At 36.8% G+C, this 17,323-nt stretch overlaps 1 protein-coding gene across 1 annotated transcript in view; it reads right to left on the bottom strand.

The window, feature by feature from the left end:
• Positions 1–17,323, bottom strand: part of MMP16 (matrix metallopeptidase 16) — a 358,245-nt gene that overhangs the window by 20,358 nt on the left and 320,564 nt on the right. The window contains exon 8 of the mRNA XM_030839261.2: positions 4,137–4,287. Within this exon, the coding sequence (XP_030695121.1) occupies positions 4,137–4,287 (151 nt within the window). The remainder of the gene's footprint in view (positions 1–4,136; positions 4,288–17,323) is intronic.

The following is a 17,323-nucleotide window of genomic DNA, read 5'->3' on the forward strand; positions in this document are numbered from 1 at the left end:
TAGAATGAAGTATGACAAGAGAGTCTTGGGTATATTTGTGAGAAGATGCTGAGATGATTTAGGAACATAGCATTTTAGAGCTAAATGCTATGAAGATCAAAATGTATCCAAGTATCAAATTATAGTATATTAAGAAAAGGGCAAGTAGGAGTCTGAGGGACTGAGTTCCATGCTATATGTGAAACAGTGAAACTGGACATTTTAATCTGAATTTACAGATCTGTTTAAAGAACCATCATTTCATCTACACTTCTTTAGCTATCTTTATACGTATGAGATTTCATGTCGGCCCTTACTTTCAATACAATTTATATGAAATTACTCTCAGATCTGTGCCTCCAACCCACCTTTCCTTGTGAACTGTTACTACCTGCTTGATTTCTCTAATTGGTGTGTAAGCAGGTATCTCAAACCGAAAACGAACATTTCAAACTCTTAGTCCCCTTCCCCCAGTATTCCTTCCTTTCTTTGCTACATCTTCAGAAATGGCACCATCTACTCAGTTATTTAGGCAATAAACCTAGATGTTGTCTTTGATTTGCTTTTCTCACCCGTAAAATCCAAGCCATAAGAAAAACTTGTTATGATTACATACAAAATGTAAACTGTACTCTTTGCTCCATCTCCACTGCTACTATTGTGTCCCCTTGTACTACTTCAACAGCCTACCAATTAATCTCCTTGCTTCCACTTTTGAAGTCCATTCTTCACACGGAGGCCATAATGATGTTTTTGAATACATATCAGAACATGCACTTTCCTGTTGAAAACCCTCCAATGTTTTCCATTGTACTTAAAATTAAAAAATCCAGTCTTTGCCATGTTCTACAGGGCCTCGTAATCTGGTCCCTGCTTACCTGTGTGACCTCCTTGACCACTTATCCACTATGCTGTAGCCACAATATTTTTTTCTGATTTGAATATTCTAACATTTTTGCTTTTGTACTGCTATTTCAGGTACTTACAACACACTGTTCTGAATAGCTTCGTGTGGTTGAAATTTCTCCCCACTAAAGTCCTTGCATCAGTGTACCCTTCACAATTTAGGCCTTTCTTGACCTCCACACTAATTTCCCAACCACTCTTTACCACCCACAAGCCTCTATCACATCATCACCTATTATATTTCTTGTAGTGTTTCTCAATGTTAATGTATCAGGGTCATTTATTTCTTCTCTGTTTACAACTATCTCCCCTAATAGAATCTAAGGACCATGGGAGAAGAATACGTGTGTTTTATTTTTACTACTATATCTTCATTACCTAGTACATGTCACATAGTATGTGCTCAAAAAATGTTTTAACTAAATGAGTGAGAGATATGCCAAGATGAGTACAGAAATCTTATGCAAGAAGGAATTAGAGCTATTGAGAATGTAATGGGCTGTCTCATATTTATGCTGTCACCACAGGCAGTCAGGTACAGAAGGATGAATACCTATGGAATGTAACTGAGGCAGTCTAGACTTTGGTAGGAAGTGAATATGATGTAGGACTGACATATGGCAGCACTTGAATCAAATATAATTTAAAACTATGCTTTGTTTGTCTAGCAAATTATATAAATGATTCTGATTTTGAATGCTTTTCTAGAGTATTTGTACTTTCCAGCTCATCACAGTACCTATCACTCCCTACTGCCGTATATATTACTCCTATACCCAGCGCTGTATATATTATTTGCATGATCCCTTAAAGCAATTGAGTTTTTTACACCAGGACTAAGTTGTCTCTAAAATCCTTTTCTAATCTTAACCTTAGAGAAATAGAAATCTGTTTTACATTTTCTTAAAACAGAAAAATGTCAATGAAATAAGAGGAAGAAATAAATAAAGATAAATGTTTTCAATATTTTCACTCAAAATATACATGGAAAAATATATAAAGTTAAAATTGATAAGTATTGTAAATATATAATGCCTATAAGGAAGAAAAACTCACTGAATTCTCATATAAAAGTGATAAGCAAATTGTTGTTTTAATGTTTGAGTTAGATAATTTAATGTCTTTTCCATCTACTTTTAATCTAGAATGAATGTATTAATAAATTGTGTGACTTTGGAATTAAGCAATTATACAAATATGAAGTCATCTGTTTATAAAACATCTGTGATTCATGAACTCATATATAAGATCACACACATGGAAATTAGTTGGGATCCTGCTTTAAATATTTTTAAAACCTATAAAAGCAGTTATTTAAGCAGAACTTAAAATCAAACTATTTCTATATATTTTGTTATATTTTGCATGAAGCTTGTCTAGTCAGAAATAAATTTACTAAAACTCCTTTTCTCACTTACTATATCTTTATTCCATTATAAATTTGGTATGTAAACTTCATTGATTTCACTGACTTGAGGTAGCCCACATTTAATTTCTAAACTTAATTTTTTCAAGAAGTGCTAAGTTTTTAGAATGGAAACATTTTTAAAAGTATGACTAACTGATAATAAAATGGCAGTTTTTATTGTCATCTATGAAACCCTCATTAAAGCTGTTATATGAAAGTTAAGCTTTCATGTTTTGTCTTGTAGAAGTTAATTTCTCCAGGGTGTCTTCTCAGCCTTTTGTTTCTACCCCTTTCTGGGAGTGGGGGTGGGGTGGGGACAATACAGGACTGTATTGAACCTAGTCCTGAAAGAGTACATTCAAGCAATTAAAACCAGCTGAGGAATTAAACTCTAACAACCTGAGGGTTGTTATTTTAAAGAATATAAGTCCACAGATTTATTTTCATTAGGGGTCACCATGCTGTGGCAATTTCTTCATTCTTCTCTTTTCATACTCTAACTACACATATCTTACTGAGAGTCATATACTTTTTTGTGATGATAAGTAGTATCTTCTACATTAATAGAGTTTTTGTTGATGAATCATTTTGTTTTGTGATTTAGTAAGAAACATTCAGCAAAACCTTAGTTTCATGATAGTGAATTAAAAGCTATGAATATTTTGCCATAGAAATATATACAAATTTAATGTATAAAAAGCTTGTAACAGAATAAAATTATACATTTTTATCCATGGACACAAATGATAGGATCCTTTTGTTCACAGATAAAGCTCAATGTTTTAAGTCACTTGCTATCAAAAATTACAAAGTATAAAATAAACAAGGTTTATATCCTTATTTTTCTCATGAAGTTGGAGACATTTTATAGGGTTACATTATGTTAAGATTATAAGGCGAACTCAATACTAGCTTGTTGCTCATTAAAACCTGTTGTTTTTATGTGTATTTGTGCATGTGCGTGCTTTAAATTTACTTGTAAAATAACATATTTAAGTTTTACCTAACAATGAAGGTTACTTATGAGTGTCACATTTTGACCCAACTAGTAATAGTGTAAGTAAAATTTGATTTTTCATCTTTATTTCTTTTTAACCTAATATTAATTTTAAATAATAAAAATATAGGCTTCAGCTTATATTTTATATGTAATATCTGTCAAAAAGTAGGCAGGGGGTGAAATTAGTATGCTTAGTGGCTACTGTATGTCATAAACTAATAGTTCACTTTGTTTTACAAACCCTGTTAGTAATGTCATAAAAGGAAAAGAAATGACAGAAAATAGCAAGAGATATTATACTTCAAGCTAAAAGTGTTTAGTCCAGTGATAGTTTAGTTAGCTCATTGCACCTATCTGCTGGTACCTAAATAAATAGTGTCCTAAGAAATAGAACTCATGACTAAACTGAAAGTATTTGAAAATGTTCAAAATTAACTGTGTGAAAAGTGTAAAAATTTAACTTTAAATATAAAAGCAAAAAAAAAAGCCTCTCTTAAAAGTACTTTTTAAGTAAAGTAAGTAAAATTACAAGAAAATGCATTGTAAGGATAAAATACACGACCTATACAGCTTTATAGGCATGTTAAGATTATACAGAAGAGAAAGAATATATACTATATATATATACATTCATAAGAAAGTCACATTACTTGGGTACATTAGAGAAAGATTTACCTTGAATATTATTTTAAAATATGTTTAAAAATGGTTGCAATTCTATTAATTCTTGTGCTTATATCTACACAGGTTCTTTCCTCAAATGTACATGCCTATTATAGACTAGATATATTGACTTCTCTAAACATTAGTTAACTGTTTTCCTCATGTGAAGTGTGTACTGACCTGTCCCCCTTGAAGAAATAGGTTTTCCCAACGTCCTCCCACCAAATGGCTGAATCAATACCATGAGGGGGAATTCCGCTTCCAAGAGTAATCAAGTCATGAGGGTAACCAGGTTGAAGAGTCGTGTCCTTGAACACCCAATATTTGTTACCTGTATGAAATAAGTGCAAATGCAGAATACACTAATTTAATGTCAGAAATTAGAATATATCTACTAACACAATGCATTTAAAATTATTTTACATGAAATCCATGAAATAAATTAGTAGCAGTCACACCTGGAATACTGACATTATTTTTGAAACATAAATGTTATTTTCAAAAGTGGACAAAATGAAAACTTACTTAATAATGTAATCAGAATTTGTGTGTTAATTTAAGAAATAAAAAAGATCTAGAACTTGCCCTATTGAAACAGTTTTGAATCAAGGGTCAGGGATTCTTCCTCTAGGAATTAGAGGCCTTATTTTCATTCAAGGCTAAATCATTCCTGTGTGTTGGGCATTCTATATGCCCTCAGATTGCTGTACTGATTACAACCTCTACTCTGTTAAAACACTTCTTCTGGACTGATCCTTTTCTTTTAATATATAAACATTCACAAGTCCATCTAGTTTAATAAAGTCATCCTCTTTTAACATGATGCCCTCTTCTAGCTGTTACACTATCCTTCTCTTTAAGAGTGATGACTGAAGGTAACAAAATTTTAACCCTAAACTTGTTCAGAATTGCCAGAGTACAGCAATACTAAAAAAAAGATGAACTTCAGTCAGCTTTATTACTGTTTTGAAATTATCTACAGACAACACACTTCCTTATGCCCTACAGCCCTGGCAGACTATGTACACCACTCCCATCTTTGGTATGACTCTCAAGTTGTCTGCAACCATTTCTCACTCCACTGAAAGTTGACTTAATACCTATTGTCTACTGAAACCTTTTGTCCTGGAGTCACCAATGCCTACAATTTTCCACCCTTATCTATTGACACAGTTGCCCACTTAAAGAACTTTTCTCCCTGAGCTGCTAGAAAACAATTTTGTTTTTGTTGCTCTTTCTTCTCTAGCTGCTTCTCTCTGAGATTCATTTATTTTACTCAGTCCTTGAATGTTGACATTTCCCAAGGCTCTGTTCTCTGCCCTCTTCTCTTTTAATTTTAAATTGTACAGGGACAGAGTGGTGTCACAAACTCAAATATTTATAAGGGCCAGTCTAGAGATGACAGGAGTGGAGTGGCAGAGGTATTCAAATATTGAGACACATCCTGGATCTTTCTATACTCAAGCAACTTCTTGAGTAACTAACTCCTCTTGAGGTTAATATCTGGCAAAGTAAAACATTATCTTAATATCTTACAAAGTATCCTGTGTCCTTTCTACTAGATGTAAGCCCTTCCTCATTGTTAAAATATTTCAATACTATCTGTAGCTGAGGACTATGATAAACTGTAGCATTCATGTTATACCTAAAGGAATTTAAAAAAATTTAAAACCACCTACTAGCCTAAATCAACACAATACAAATGAACCAAAAAAACACATCTTCAGGCTAGATTTAGGTAGGAGTCTCTAGTTTGTAACCAGGGTAATCTTATTTACCCCAAGAGTTTCTACTACCATTTGTTATCATTTTAAATTAAAACAACATTTGTTGAGTACCTCCAGTGTCCCAAGTATCATGTTAGGTACCAAGGATACTAAAGAGAACAAGACAGAACTGATCACTACCCTGATCATCCCATACTCAAGTGAATTCAGCAGATGAAAACCAAAAACACAAAAATGTAATTATAGTAATTGAAAAACTATTGAATGCTACAAAGGAAACACATCAGGGGTTGAGAAAAAGAAAGCATAAGGGGAACTTACTTTAAATAAGGAGATCAGGAAAGCATCTCTGAAGAAGTAACACTTAAGCCAAATTTAAAGAAAGAGAAGAAGGTGATACCTATGCAAAGAATACTGGGAAGAGTGCTCCAAGAAAAGCAGAGTTTTATATGATTAAAGTTGAAATAAGATCCTTGGAATGTAATAAGCAAGAAGATAGTAGCACTGAAAACCTATATGATGAGCTTGGATCTTAGTTTGAGTACACTGGTAAGCCATCAAAGAAATTAAATTAGCAAAGGCATATGGTCTGTTTCCTATTTTCAGAAGATGATCTTTGGTCTTTTTTTGAAAATGGATCTTAGAGTGAAGAGTGGAAATGAGAAGCTCTATCAAAGATCTTTTGCCAGGGAAGAACCCTCAAGATGGAGGAGGAGTAAGACATGGAGCACACCTTCTCCCCACAGATACATTATAAATACATCTACACAAGGAATGACTCCCACAGAACATCTACTGAACGCTGGCAGAAGACCTCAGACTTCCAAAAGGGCAAGAAAATCTCCATGTAACTGGGTAGGGCAAAAGAAAAAAAAAAAAAGACAAAGGAATCAGGACAGGACTTGCACCTATGGGAGGGAGCTGTGAAGGGGAGAAGTTTCCTCACACTAGGAAACCCCCTCACTGGCAGGGACTAGGGGGAGCTTCAGAGCCTCAGAGGAGAGCACAGCAACAGGTGTATGGAGGGAAAAGCAGAGAGAGTCCGGCACAGAGGGTCCCAGCACTCCATAGCCTGAGACATTTGTCTGCTCACCCACCAGAGCAGGTGGAAGCTGGGTTCTGAGACTTGGGCTTCAGAGGTCAGACCCCAGGGAGAGGACTGGGGTTGGTTGCATGAAGACAGCCTGAGGGTCTAGTGTGCCACAAATGAGGGAGTCTGGGAAGAAGCTTGGGCCTGCCAGAGAGTCAAAGAACCATTGTTGGGGGTGCATGAGGAGAGGGCCGGGCCTGCCATAGGAGCTTCTTCTGCTCACAGGCAGAGGACACAGTCTACATGAGCTTCAGGGGTTGGCACGAGCTGCAGCTGCTATCTCAGACCCCAGAGGCAGGAGCTGACTGCTACTGCTGCCACCGCTGCTGCCAAGGGTCCTGTGAGCAAGCACAGCTCACTGCCCACAACTTCCCAGTGGCTTGTGCAGCCCGTCACTGTTGAGGGGTCCACGATCCAAAGCCAACTTCCCCAGGAGAGTGAAGAGTGAGCCCCAGGCTACTGCAACTTCCTGCTGGCCTCTGCCACCACAGGCACTCCCCTCACATCTCAATTGTGGCTGCCATATCCATCCCTCTCCCCTGCCTGAGTGAGTAAGTGTGCACTAGTTAGCCACTGCTTTTGCCCCCTCTCACCTGGGCAGGTAAGTGATGGGGCCAAAAGCAAAGCTGAACTGCAGGGGTGGTGTGACCAAAGAAGAGGAATGGAAATCTCTCCATGCAGCTGCAGGAGCAGTAGATTAAATCCCGGCAATTGGCTTAGTAAACCCTACATCTGTAGAATATCTGAATAGACAAGTGTCCCCACAATTGAGGTTGGTCTAGCTTTAACAACTGTGGAGTTTGGGGATAAGGACATGCAGGAGTTGGGCAGGTCAAAGTCTGAGCTGGGCTCACAGTGCCCATGTCAGTTCCAGAGACCTACTTAGAGGTATAGGAGGACTTCCTGGGTAGGCAGGGATTGGCTGTGGCTCACTCTGGAGTCAAGCACAATGACAGCTGAGGCTACAGGAAAATAATAATTATTATTACTATTTTTTATTGTTTTGTTTATTCTGTTGTTCTTTTTCATTATTCTTTTCTTTATTTTTTCTTTTCTTTTTTATGTTTTTATTTTTAATAAGTTTTTTTTCTATTTTTACTTTTTTTGTAATATTGTATTTTTTCCTGGTTTTTGTTCCTTTGTTTTGTTTTTATATTTTTAACTATATTTTTAAATTTTTACTTTATTTTTTTTGTTGTTTTCCATTTTTCATTTGTTTTCTTCTTTCTTTTTTTCATCATTTTTGTGTGTTTGTTTTATACTTTGACTTTTTTTCGTTTGCTTTCTGCTTTTGATTTGTTTTTTGTTTTTGTTAGTTTAACTTTTATTGTTTTCATTTTGGGGTTCATTTATTTGTTTGGTTGCTCTCTTCTTTTTTGTTTTCTCTGTTTTGTTTTTCTTTTCTGTTTCTGTGTGTATCTGTATTTCTTTGTGTGTGTTTGTCTGTTTGATTTTGCTATAACCATTTGTCTTGGGGTTTTTCTTTGTCAGTTTGTTTTCTTTATTTTTTTTTCTTCCATGCTATGCAGATTGCAGGGTCTTGGTTCTCTGACCAGGGGTTGGCGTGAGCCTCTGAAGTGGGAGAGCCGAGTCCAGGACACTGGATCACCAGAGAACTCCTGGCCCCAGGGAATATTAATTGGTGAGAGCTCTTCCAGAAGTCTCCATCTCAACAAGAAGACCTGGCCCCACCCAACAGCCAGCGAGTTCCACTGCTGGATATCTCATGCCAAACAACTAGCAAGACAGGAATACACCCCCACACATTAGCAGACAGGCTGCCTAAAGTCATACTAAACTCACAGACACCCCAAAATACAACATCTGGCATGGCCCTGCCCATCAGAGGGATAAGATCCAGCTCCACCCACCAGAATGCAGGCACTAGTCACCCCCACCCCACCCCCACACACACACACCAGGAAGCCTACACAAGACACTGGACCAACCTCAAACACTGGAAGTAAACACCAAAAGACTGAGGGAATGCAACCTTGCAGCCATGCAGCCTAAAGAAAGAAGGCCCCAAAAACAGTAAGTTAAACAAAATGAGAAGACAGAGAAATATGTTGCAGACAAGGGAGCAAGGTAGAAACACACAAAACCAAATAAATGAAGAGGAAATAGGCAGTCTACTTGAAAAAGAATTCAGAGTAATGATCATAAAGATGATCCAAATCTCAGAAATAGAATCAAGAAAATACAGAAACATTTAACAAGGACCTAGAAGAACTAAAGAACAAACAAACAGTGATAAACAACATAATAACTGAAATCAAAAATACTCTAGAAAGAATAGATAGCAGAATAACTGAGGCAGAAGAACGGATAAATGAGCTGTAAGATAGAATGATGGAAATAACTGCCATGGAGCAGAATTAAAAAAAAGAATGAATAGAATTAAGGACCATCTCAGAAACATCTGGGACAATATTAAGTGCACTGACATTCAAATTATAGGGGTACCAGGAGAAGAAGATAAGGAGAAAAGGTTCTGAGAAAATATTTGAAGACATTATAATCAAAAACTTCACTAACATGGGAAAGGAAATAGTCAATCAAGTCCAGGAAGTGCAGAGAGTCCCATACAGGGCAAAGCCAAGAAGGAACATGCCAAAACACATATTAATCACACTAACAAAAAGTAAATACAAAGAAAAAATATTAAAAGCAGCAAGGGAAAAGCAACAAAAAATATACAAAGGAAACCCCATAATATTATCAGCTGATTTTTCAGCAGAAACTCTGAAGGCCAGAAGGGAGTGGCAGGATATATTTAAAGTGATGAAAGGGGAAAACCTACAACAAAATTACACTACACAGCAAGGATCTCATTCAGATTTGTTAGAGAAATCAAAAGCTTTACAGAAAAGCAAAAGTTAAGAGAATTCAGCACCACCAAACCAGCTTTACAAAAAATGCTAAAGAAATTCTCTAAGCAGGAGACAGAAGAGATAAAAAAATATCTACAAAAACAAACCCAAAACAATTAAAATAATGGTAGTAGGAACATACATATCAATAATTACCTTAAATGTGAATAGATCAAATGCTCAAAACAAAAGACACAGTCTGGCTGAATAGATACAAAATCAAGACCCATATATACGCTGTCTATAAGAGACCCACTTCAGACCTACAGACACATACAGACTGAAAGTGAGGGGATGGAAAAAGATATTCCATGCAACTGGAAATCAAAAGATAGTTGGAGCAGCAATACTCATATCAGATAAAATAGACTTTAAAATAAAGACTGTTACAATAGAAAAGGAAGGACACTATATAATGATAAGGAATCAATCCAAGAAGAAGATATAACAATTATAAGTATATATACACTGAACATAGGAGCACCTCAATAAATAAGGGAAATGGTAACATCTCTAAAAGGGGAAGTCGACAGTAACACAATAATAGTAGGGGACTTTTTAACACCCCACTTTCACCAATGGACAGATGATCGAAAATGAAAATAAATAGGGAAACACAAGCTTTAAATGATGGAGTTGACTGATATTTATAGGATATTCCATTCAAAAACAACAGAATAGGGACTTCCCTGGTGGCACAGTGGTTAAGAAGCTGCCTGCCAATGCAGGGGACAGGGGTTCGATACCTGGACTGGGAAGATCCCACATAATGCAGAGCAACTAAGCCTGTGAACCACAACTACTAAGCCTGTGAGCCACAACTACTGAGCATGTGTGCCACAACTACTGAAGCCTGCACGTTTAGAGTCCATGCTCTGCAACAAGAGAAGCCACAGCAATGAAAAGCCCACACACCGCAACAATGAGTAGCCCCCACTCGCCACAACTAGAGAAAGCCCACGCATGGCAATGAAGACCCAAGGCAGCCACAAATAAAATAAATAATTAATTAATTAAAAAAAAAAACAAAACAGAATACACTTTCTTCTCAAGTGCACATGAAACATTCTCCAGGATAGATCACAACTTGGGTCACAAATCAAACCTCAGTAAATTTAAGAAAATTGAAATATCAAGCATCTTTTCTGAGCACAATTCTATGAGATTAGAAATAAATTACAGGAAAAAAAGTGTAAAAAACCACAAGCACATAAAGGCTAAATGATACACTACTAAATAACCAAGACATCACTGAAGAAATCAAAGAGGAAATCAAAAAATACCTAGAGACAAATGACAATGAAAACACACTGACCCAAAACCTATGGGATGCAGCAAGAGCAGTTCTAAGAGGGAAGGTTATAGCAATAAAATCCTACCACAAGAAACAAAAAAATCCTCAAGTAAACAATCTAAACTTACACCTAAATAACTAGAGAAAGAAGAACAAAAAACCCCCACAAAGTTAGTAGAAGAAAAGAAATCATAAAGATCAGAGCAGAAATAAATGAAATAGAAACAATGAAAGCAAAAGCAAAGATCAATAAAACTAAAATCTGATTTTTTTAGAAGATAATCAAAATTGAAAAACCTTTAGCCAGACTCATCAAGAAAAGGAGAGAGTGGACTAAAATAAATAAAATTAGAAATAAAAAAGGAGAAGTTACACGGGACACCTCAGAAAGACAAAAGATCGTAAGAGACTACTACAAGCAATTATATGTCAATAAGATGGACAACCTGGAGGAAATGGACAAATTCTTAGAAAGGTATAACTTTCCAAGACTGAACCAGGATGAAATAGAAAATATAAACACACCAATCACATGTAATGAAATTGAAACTGTGATTAAAAATCTTCCAACAAACAAAAGTTCAGGATGAGATGGCTTTACAGGCAAATTCTATGAAACATTTAGGGAAGAGCTAAGACCCATGAATTCTATCAAACATTTAGAGAAGAGTTAAGACCCATCCTTCTCAAACTCTTCCAAAAATTACAGAGGAAGGAACACTCACAACCTCATTCTATGAGGCTACCATCACTCTGATACCTAAACCAGACAAAGATATCACAAAAAAGAAAATTAAAGACCAATATCACTGATGAATATAGACTCAAAAATCCACAACAAAATACTAGCAAACAGAACCCAACAACACATTAAAAGGATCATACATCATGATCAAGTGGGATTTATCCTAGGAATGCAAGGATTCTTAAATATGCACAAATCAATCAATGTGATAGAGGGAGACCTTTAAGATGGTGGAGTAAGATGTAGAGATCACCTTCCTCCCCACAAATACATCAGAAATACACCTACAACAACTCGAACCGAACACATAATGAACAATGTCAGAAGAACTCAGACTTCCCAAAAGGCAAGAAACTCCCCACGTACCTGGGTAGGGCCAAAGAAAAAAGAAAAAACAGAGACAAAAGAATAGGGATGGGACCTGCACCTCTGGGAAGCAGCTGTGAAGGAGAAAAAGTTTCCATACACAAGGAAGCCACTTCACTGACAGAGATGGGGGGTGGCGGGTGGAAAACTTTGGAGCCACAGAGGAGAGAAGAGCAACAGGGGGTTGGAGGGCAAAGCAGAGAGATTCCCACACAGAGGATCCATGCCAACCAGCACTCACCAGCCAGAGAGGCTTGTCTGCTCACCTGCCGGAGTGGGTGGGGGCTGGGAACAGAGGCTCAGGCTTCAGAGGTCAGATCCCAGGGAAAGGACTGGGGTTGGCTGCGTGAACACAGCCTGAAGGGGGTAAGTGTGCCACAGCTAGCCAGAAGGGAGTTTGGGAAAATGTCTGGAACTGCCTAGAGGCAAGAGACCATTGTTTCAGGGTGCGCGAGGAGAGGGGATTCAGAGCACCACCTAAATGAGCTCCAGAGATGGGTGTGAGACACAGCTATCAGCATGGACACCACAGATGGGCATGAAATGCTAAGGCTGCTGCTGCAGCCACCAAGAAACTTGTGTGCAAGCACAGGTCACTATCCACACCTCCCTTCCTGGGAACCTGTGCAGCCCACAAGTGCCAGGGTCCCGTGATCCAGGGTCAACTTCCCCAGGAGAACAAATGGCACGCCTCAGGCTGTTGCAATATCATGCTGGCCTCTACCACCACAGGCTTGCCCCACATTCCATATCCCTCCCTCCCCCTCAGTCTGAGTGAGCTAGAGCCCCCTAATCAGCTGCTACTCTAACTCTGTCCTGTCTGAGCAAAGAACAGACGCCCTCAGGTGACCTACAGACAGAGGTGGGGTCAAATACAAAGCTGAAACCCAGGAACTGTGCAAACAAAGAAGAGAAAGAGAAATCTCTCCCAGCAGCCTCAGGAGCAGTGGATTAAATCTCCACAATCAAATTGATGTACCCAACATCTGTGGAATACCTGAATAGACAATAAATCATCCCAAAATTGAGGCAGTGGACTTTGGGAGCAACAGTACACTTGGGGTTTGCTTTCTGCATCCAATTTTTCTCTGGTTTTATGTTTATCTTAGTTTACTATTTAGAGATTATTATCATTGGTAGATTTGTTTATTGATTTGATTGTTCTCTTCCTCCTTTTCTCTTTATATATATATATATTTTTTTTTCTTTTTCCTTTTTCTCTTTGTGTGAGTGTGTATGTGTATGCTTCTTTGTATGAATTTGTCTGTACAGCTTTGTTTTACCATTTGCCCTAGGGTTCTCTCTGTCTGGGTTTTTTTTTTTTTGCTTGTTTATTTGATTTGTTTTGTTTTGTTTTGTTTTTTCTTCTTTTAGTATAGCTGTTAGCACTTGTTATAATTGTTGGATTTGTTTTTTTGGTTTGGTTGCTCTCTTTCTTCCTTTTTTTTTCCTTTTTCAATTGACTTTGATTTTTTAATATTTTTAATAATTATTTTTTGCTTTTTATTTTAATAACTTTATTTTATTTTATTCTTTGTTTCTTTTTCTCTCCATTTCCTTCTGAGCCATGTGGCTGACAGGATCCTGGTGCTCCAGCCAGGCGTCAGGGCTGTGTCTCAGAGGTGGGAGAGCCAAGTTCAGGAATTGGTCCACCAAAAACCTCCTGGATCCACATAATATCAGATGGTGGAAGCTCTCCAAGAGATCTCCATCTCAATGCTAAGACCCAGCTCCACTCAACAACCAGAAAACTACAGTGCTGGACAAGCTATGCCAAACAACTAGCAACACAGGAACACAACCCCACCCATTAGCAGAGAGGCTGCCTAAAATCATAATAAGGTCACAGACACCCTAAAACACACCACAGGATGTGGACCTCCCTACCAGAAAGACAAGATGCAGTCTCATCCACCAGAACACAGACACTAGTCCCGTCCACCAGGAAGCCTACACAACCCACTGAATCAACATTGCCAACTGGGGGCAGACACCAAAAGCAACAGGAAATATGAACCAGCAGCCTGCAAAAAGGAGACCCCAAACACACTAAGTTAAGCAAAATGAGAAGACAGAGAAACACACAACAGATGAAGGAGCAAGGTAAAAACCCACCAGGCCTAAAAAATGAAGACAAAATAGGCAGTCTACCTGAAAAAGAATTCAGAGTAATGATAGCAAACATGATCCAAAATCTTGGAAATAGAATGCAGAAAATACAAGAAACGTTTAACAAGGACCTAGAAGAAATAAAGAGCAAACAAACAATGATGAACAGCACAATAAATGAAAATAAAAACTCTTTAGAAAGAATCAATAGAATAACTGAAGAAGAATAATGGATAACTGATCTGAAAGATAAAAGAGTGTAAATAACTACTACAGAGCAGAATACAGAAAAAAAGAATCAAAATAATTGAGGACAGTCTTAGAGACTGCTGGGACAACATTAAACGCACCAACACTCGAATTATAGGTGTCCAGAAGAAGAAGAGAAAAAGAAAGGGAGTGAGAAAATATTTGAAGAGATTATAGTTGAAAAATCCCTAATATGGGAAAGGAAATAGTCAATCAAGACCAGGAAGCAAAGAAAGTCCCATAGAGGATAAATCCAAGGAGAAACACACAAAGACATATATTAATCAAACTATCAACAATTAAAAACAAAGAAAAAATATTAAAAGCAGCAAGGGAAAAATAACAAACAGGGGAATCCCCATAAGGTTAACAGCTGATCTTTCAGCAGAAACACTGAAAGCAAGAAGGGAGTGGCAAGACATGTTTAAACTGATGAAAGGGAAAACTTACAACCAAGATTACTCTACCCAGCAAGGATCTCATTCAGATTCAATGGAGAAATTAAAATCTTTACAGACAAGCAAAAGCTAAGAGAATTCAGCATCACCAGACCACCTTTAGAACAAATGCTAAAGGAACTTCTCTAGGCAAGAAACACAAGAGAAGGAAAAGACCTACAATAACAAACCCAAAACAATTAAAAAAATGGTAATAGGAACATACATATTGTTAATTACCTTAAATGTAAATGGATTAAATGCTCCAACCAAAAGACATAGACTGACTCAATGGATACAAAAAGGAGACCTGTATATATGTTGTCTACAAGAGACCCACTTAAGAACTAAGGACACATACAATCAAAGTGAGGGGATGGAAAAAGATATTCCATGCAAACAGAAATCAAAAGAAAGCTGGAGTAGCAATTTTCATCTAAGACAAAATGGACTTTAAAATAAAGACTATTACAAGAGACAAAGAAGCAGACTACATAATGATCATGGGATCAGTCCAAGAAAAACATATAACAATTGTAAACATTTATGCAGTCAACTTAGGAGCACTTCAATACATAAGGCAAATGGTAACAGCCCTAAAAGGGGAAGTCAACAGTAACACAATCATAGTAGGGGACTTTAACACTCCACTTTCACCAATGGACGGATCATCCAAAATGAAAATAAATAAGGAAACACAACCTTTAAATTATACATTAATCAAGGTGTACTTAATTGATATTTATAGGACATTCCATCCAAAAACAACAGAATACACTTTCTTCTCAAGTGCTTATGGAATATTCTCCAGGAGAGACCATATCTTGGGTCACAAATCAAGCCTTGGTAAATTTAAGAAAATTGAAATCATATCAAGTATCTTTTCCAACCACAATGCTATGAGACTAGATAATAATTACAGGAAAAAACCTGTAAAAAATACAGACACATGGAGGCTAAACAATACACTACTAAATAACTAAGACGTCACTGAAGAAATCAAAGCAGAAATCAAAAAATACCTAGAGACAAATGACAATGAAAACACAATGACCCAGAACCTATGGTATGCAGCAAAAACAGTTCTAAGAGGGAAGATTATAGCAATACAATCCCACCTCAAGAAACAAGAATCTTCTCAAATAAACAACTTAAACTTACACCTAAAGCAATTAGAGAAAGAAAGAAAGAAAAAACAAAACCCCAAGGTTACCAGAAGGAAAGAAATCATAAAGATCATATCAGACATAAATGAAAAAGAAATGAAGAAAGCAATAGCAAAAATCAATAAAATTAAAAAACTGGTTCTTTGAGAAGATAAACAAAATTGATAAACCATTAGCCAGACTCATCAAGAAAAAAGGGAGAAGAATAAAATCAACAGAATTAGAACAGAAAAAGGAGAAGTAACAACTGACACTAAGCAACTATATGCCAATAAAATGGACAAGCTGGAAGAAATGGAAAATTCTTAGCAAAGCACAACCTTCTGAGACTGAACCAGGAAGAAATAGAAAATGTAAACAGACCAATCACAGGCACTGAAATTGAAACTGTGATTAAAAATCTTCCAGTAAACAAAAACCCAGGACCAGATGGCTTCACAGGTGAATTCTATCAAACATTTAGAAAAGAGCTAACACCTATCCTTCTCAAACTCTTCCAAAATATAGCAGAGGGAGAAACACTCCCAAACTCATTCTACGAGGCCACCATCACCCTTATACCAAAACCACAGAAAGATGTTACAAGAAAAGAAATTTACAGACCAATATCACTGATGAACATAGATGTAAAAATCCTCAACAAAATACTAACAAACAGAATCCAACAGCACATGAAAAGGATCATACACTGAGATCAAGAGGAGTTTATCCCAGCAATGCAAGGATTCTTCAGTACATGCAAATCAATCAATGTGATAAACCATATTAACAAACTGAAGGAGAAAAAACATATGATCATCTCAATAGATGCAGAAAAAGCTTTCAACAAAATTCAACCATTTATGATAAAAAATCTCCAGAGAGTAGGCATAGAGGGAACTTATCTCAACATAATAAAGGCCATATATGACAAACCCACAGCCAACATTGGTCTCCATGGTGAAAAGCTGAAGCCATTTCCACTAAGATCAGAAACAAGACAAGGTTGTCCACTTTCACCCTTATTATTCAACATAGATTTGGAAGTTTTAGCCATAGCAATCAGAGAAGAAAAGGAAATAAAATGAATCCAAGTTGGAAAAGAAGAAGTAAAAGTGTCACTACTTGCAGATGACATGACACTATACATAGAGAATCCTAAAGATGCTACCAGAAAACTACTAGAGCTAATCAATGAATTTGGTAAATTAGCATTATACAAAATTAAGGAAGATGAATGTTTTGCATTCCTATACACTAATGATGAAAAATCTGAAAGAGAGGTTAAGGAAACAGTACCTTTTACCATAGCAAAAAGAAGAATAAAATACC

Source organism: Globicephala melas, chromosome 17, assembly GCF_963455315.2.
Source record: "Globicephala melas chromosome 17, mGloMel1.2, whole genome shotgun sequence".
NCBI classification, from domain to species: Eukaryota; Metazoa; Chordata; class Mammalia; order Artiodactyla; family Delphinidae; genus Globicephala; species Globicephala melas.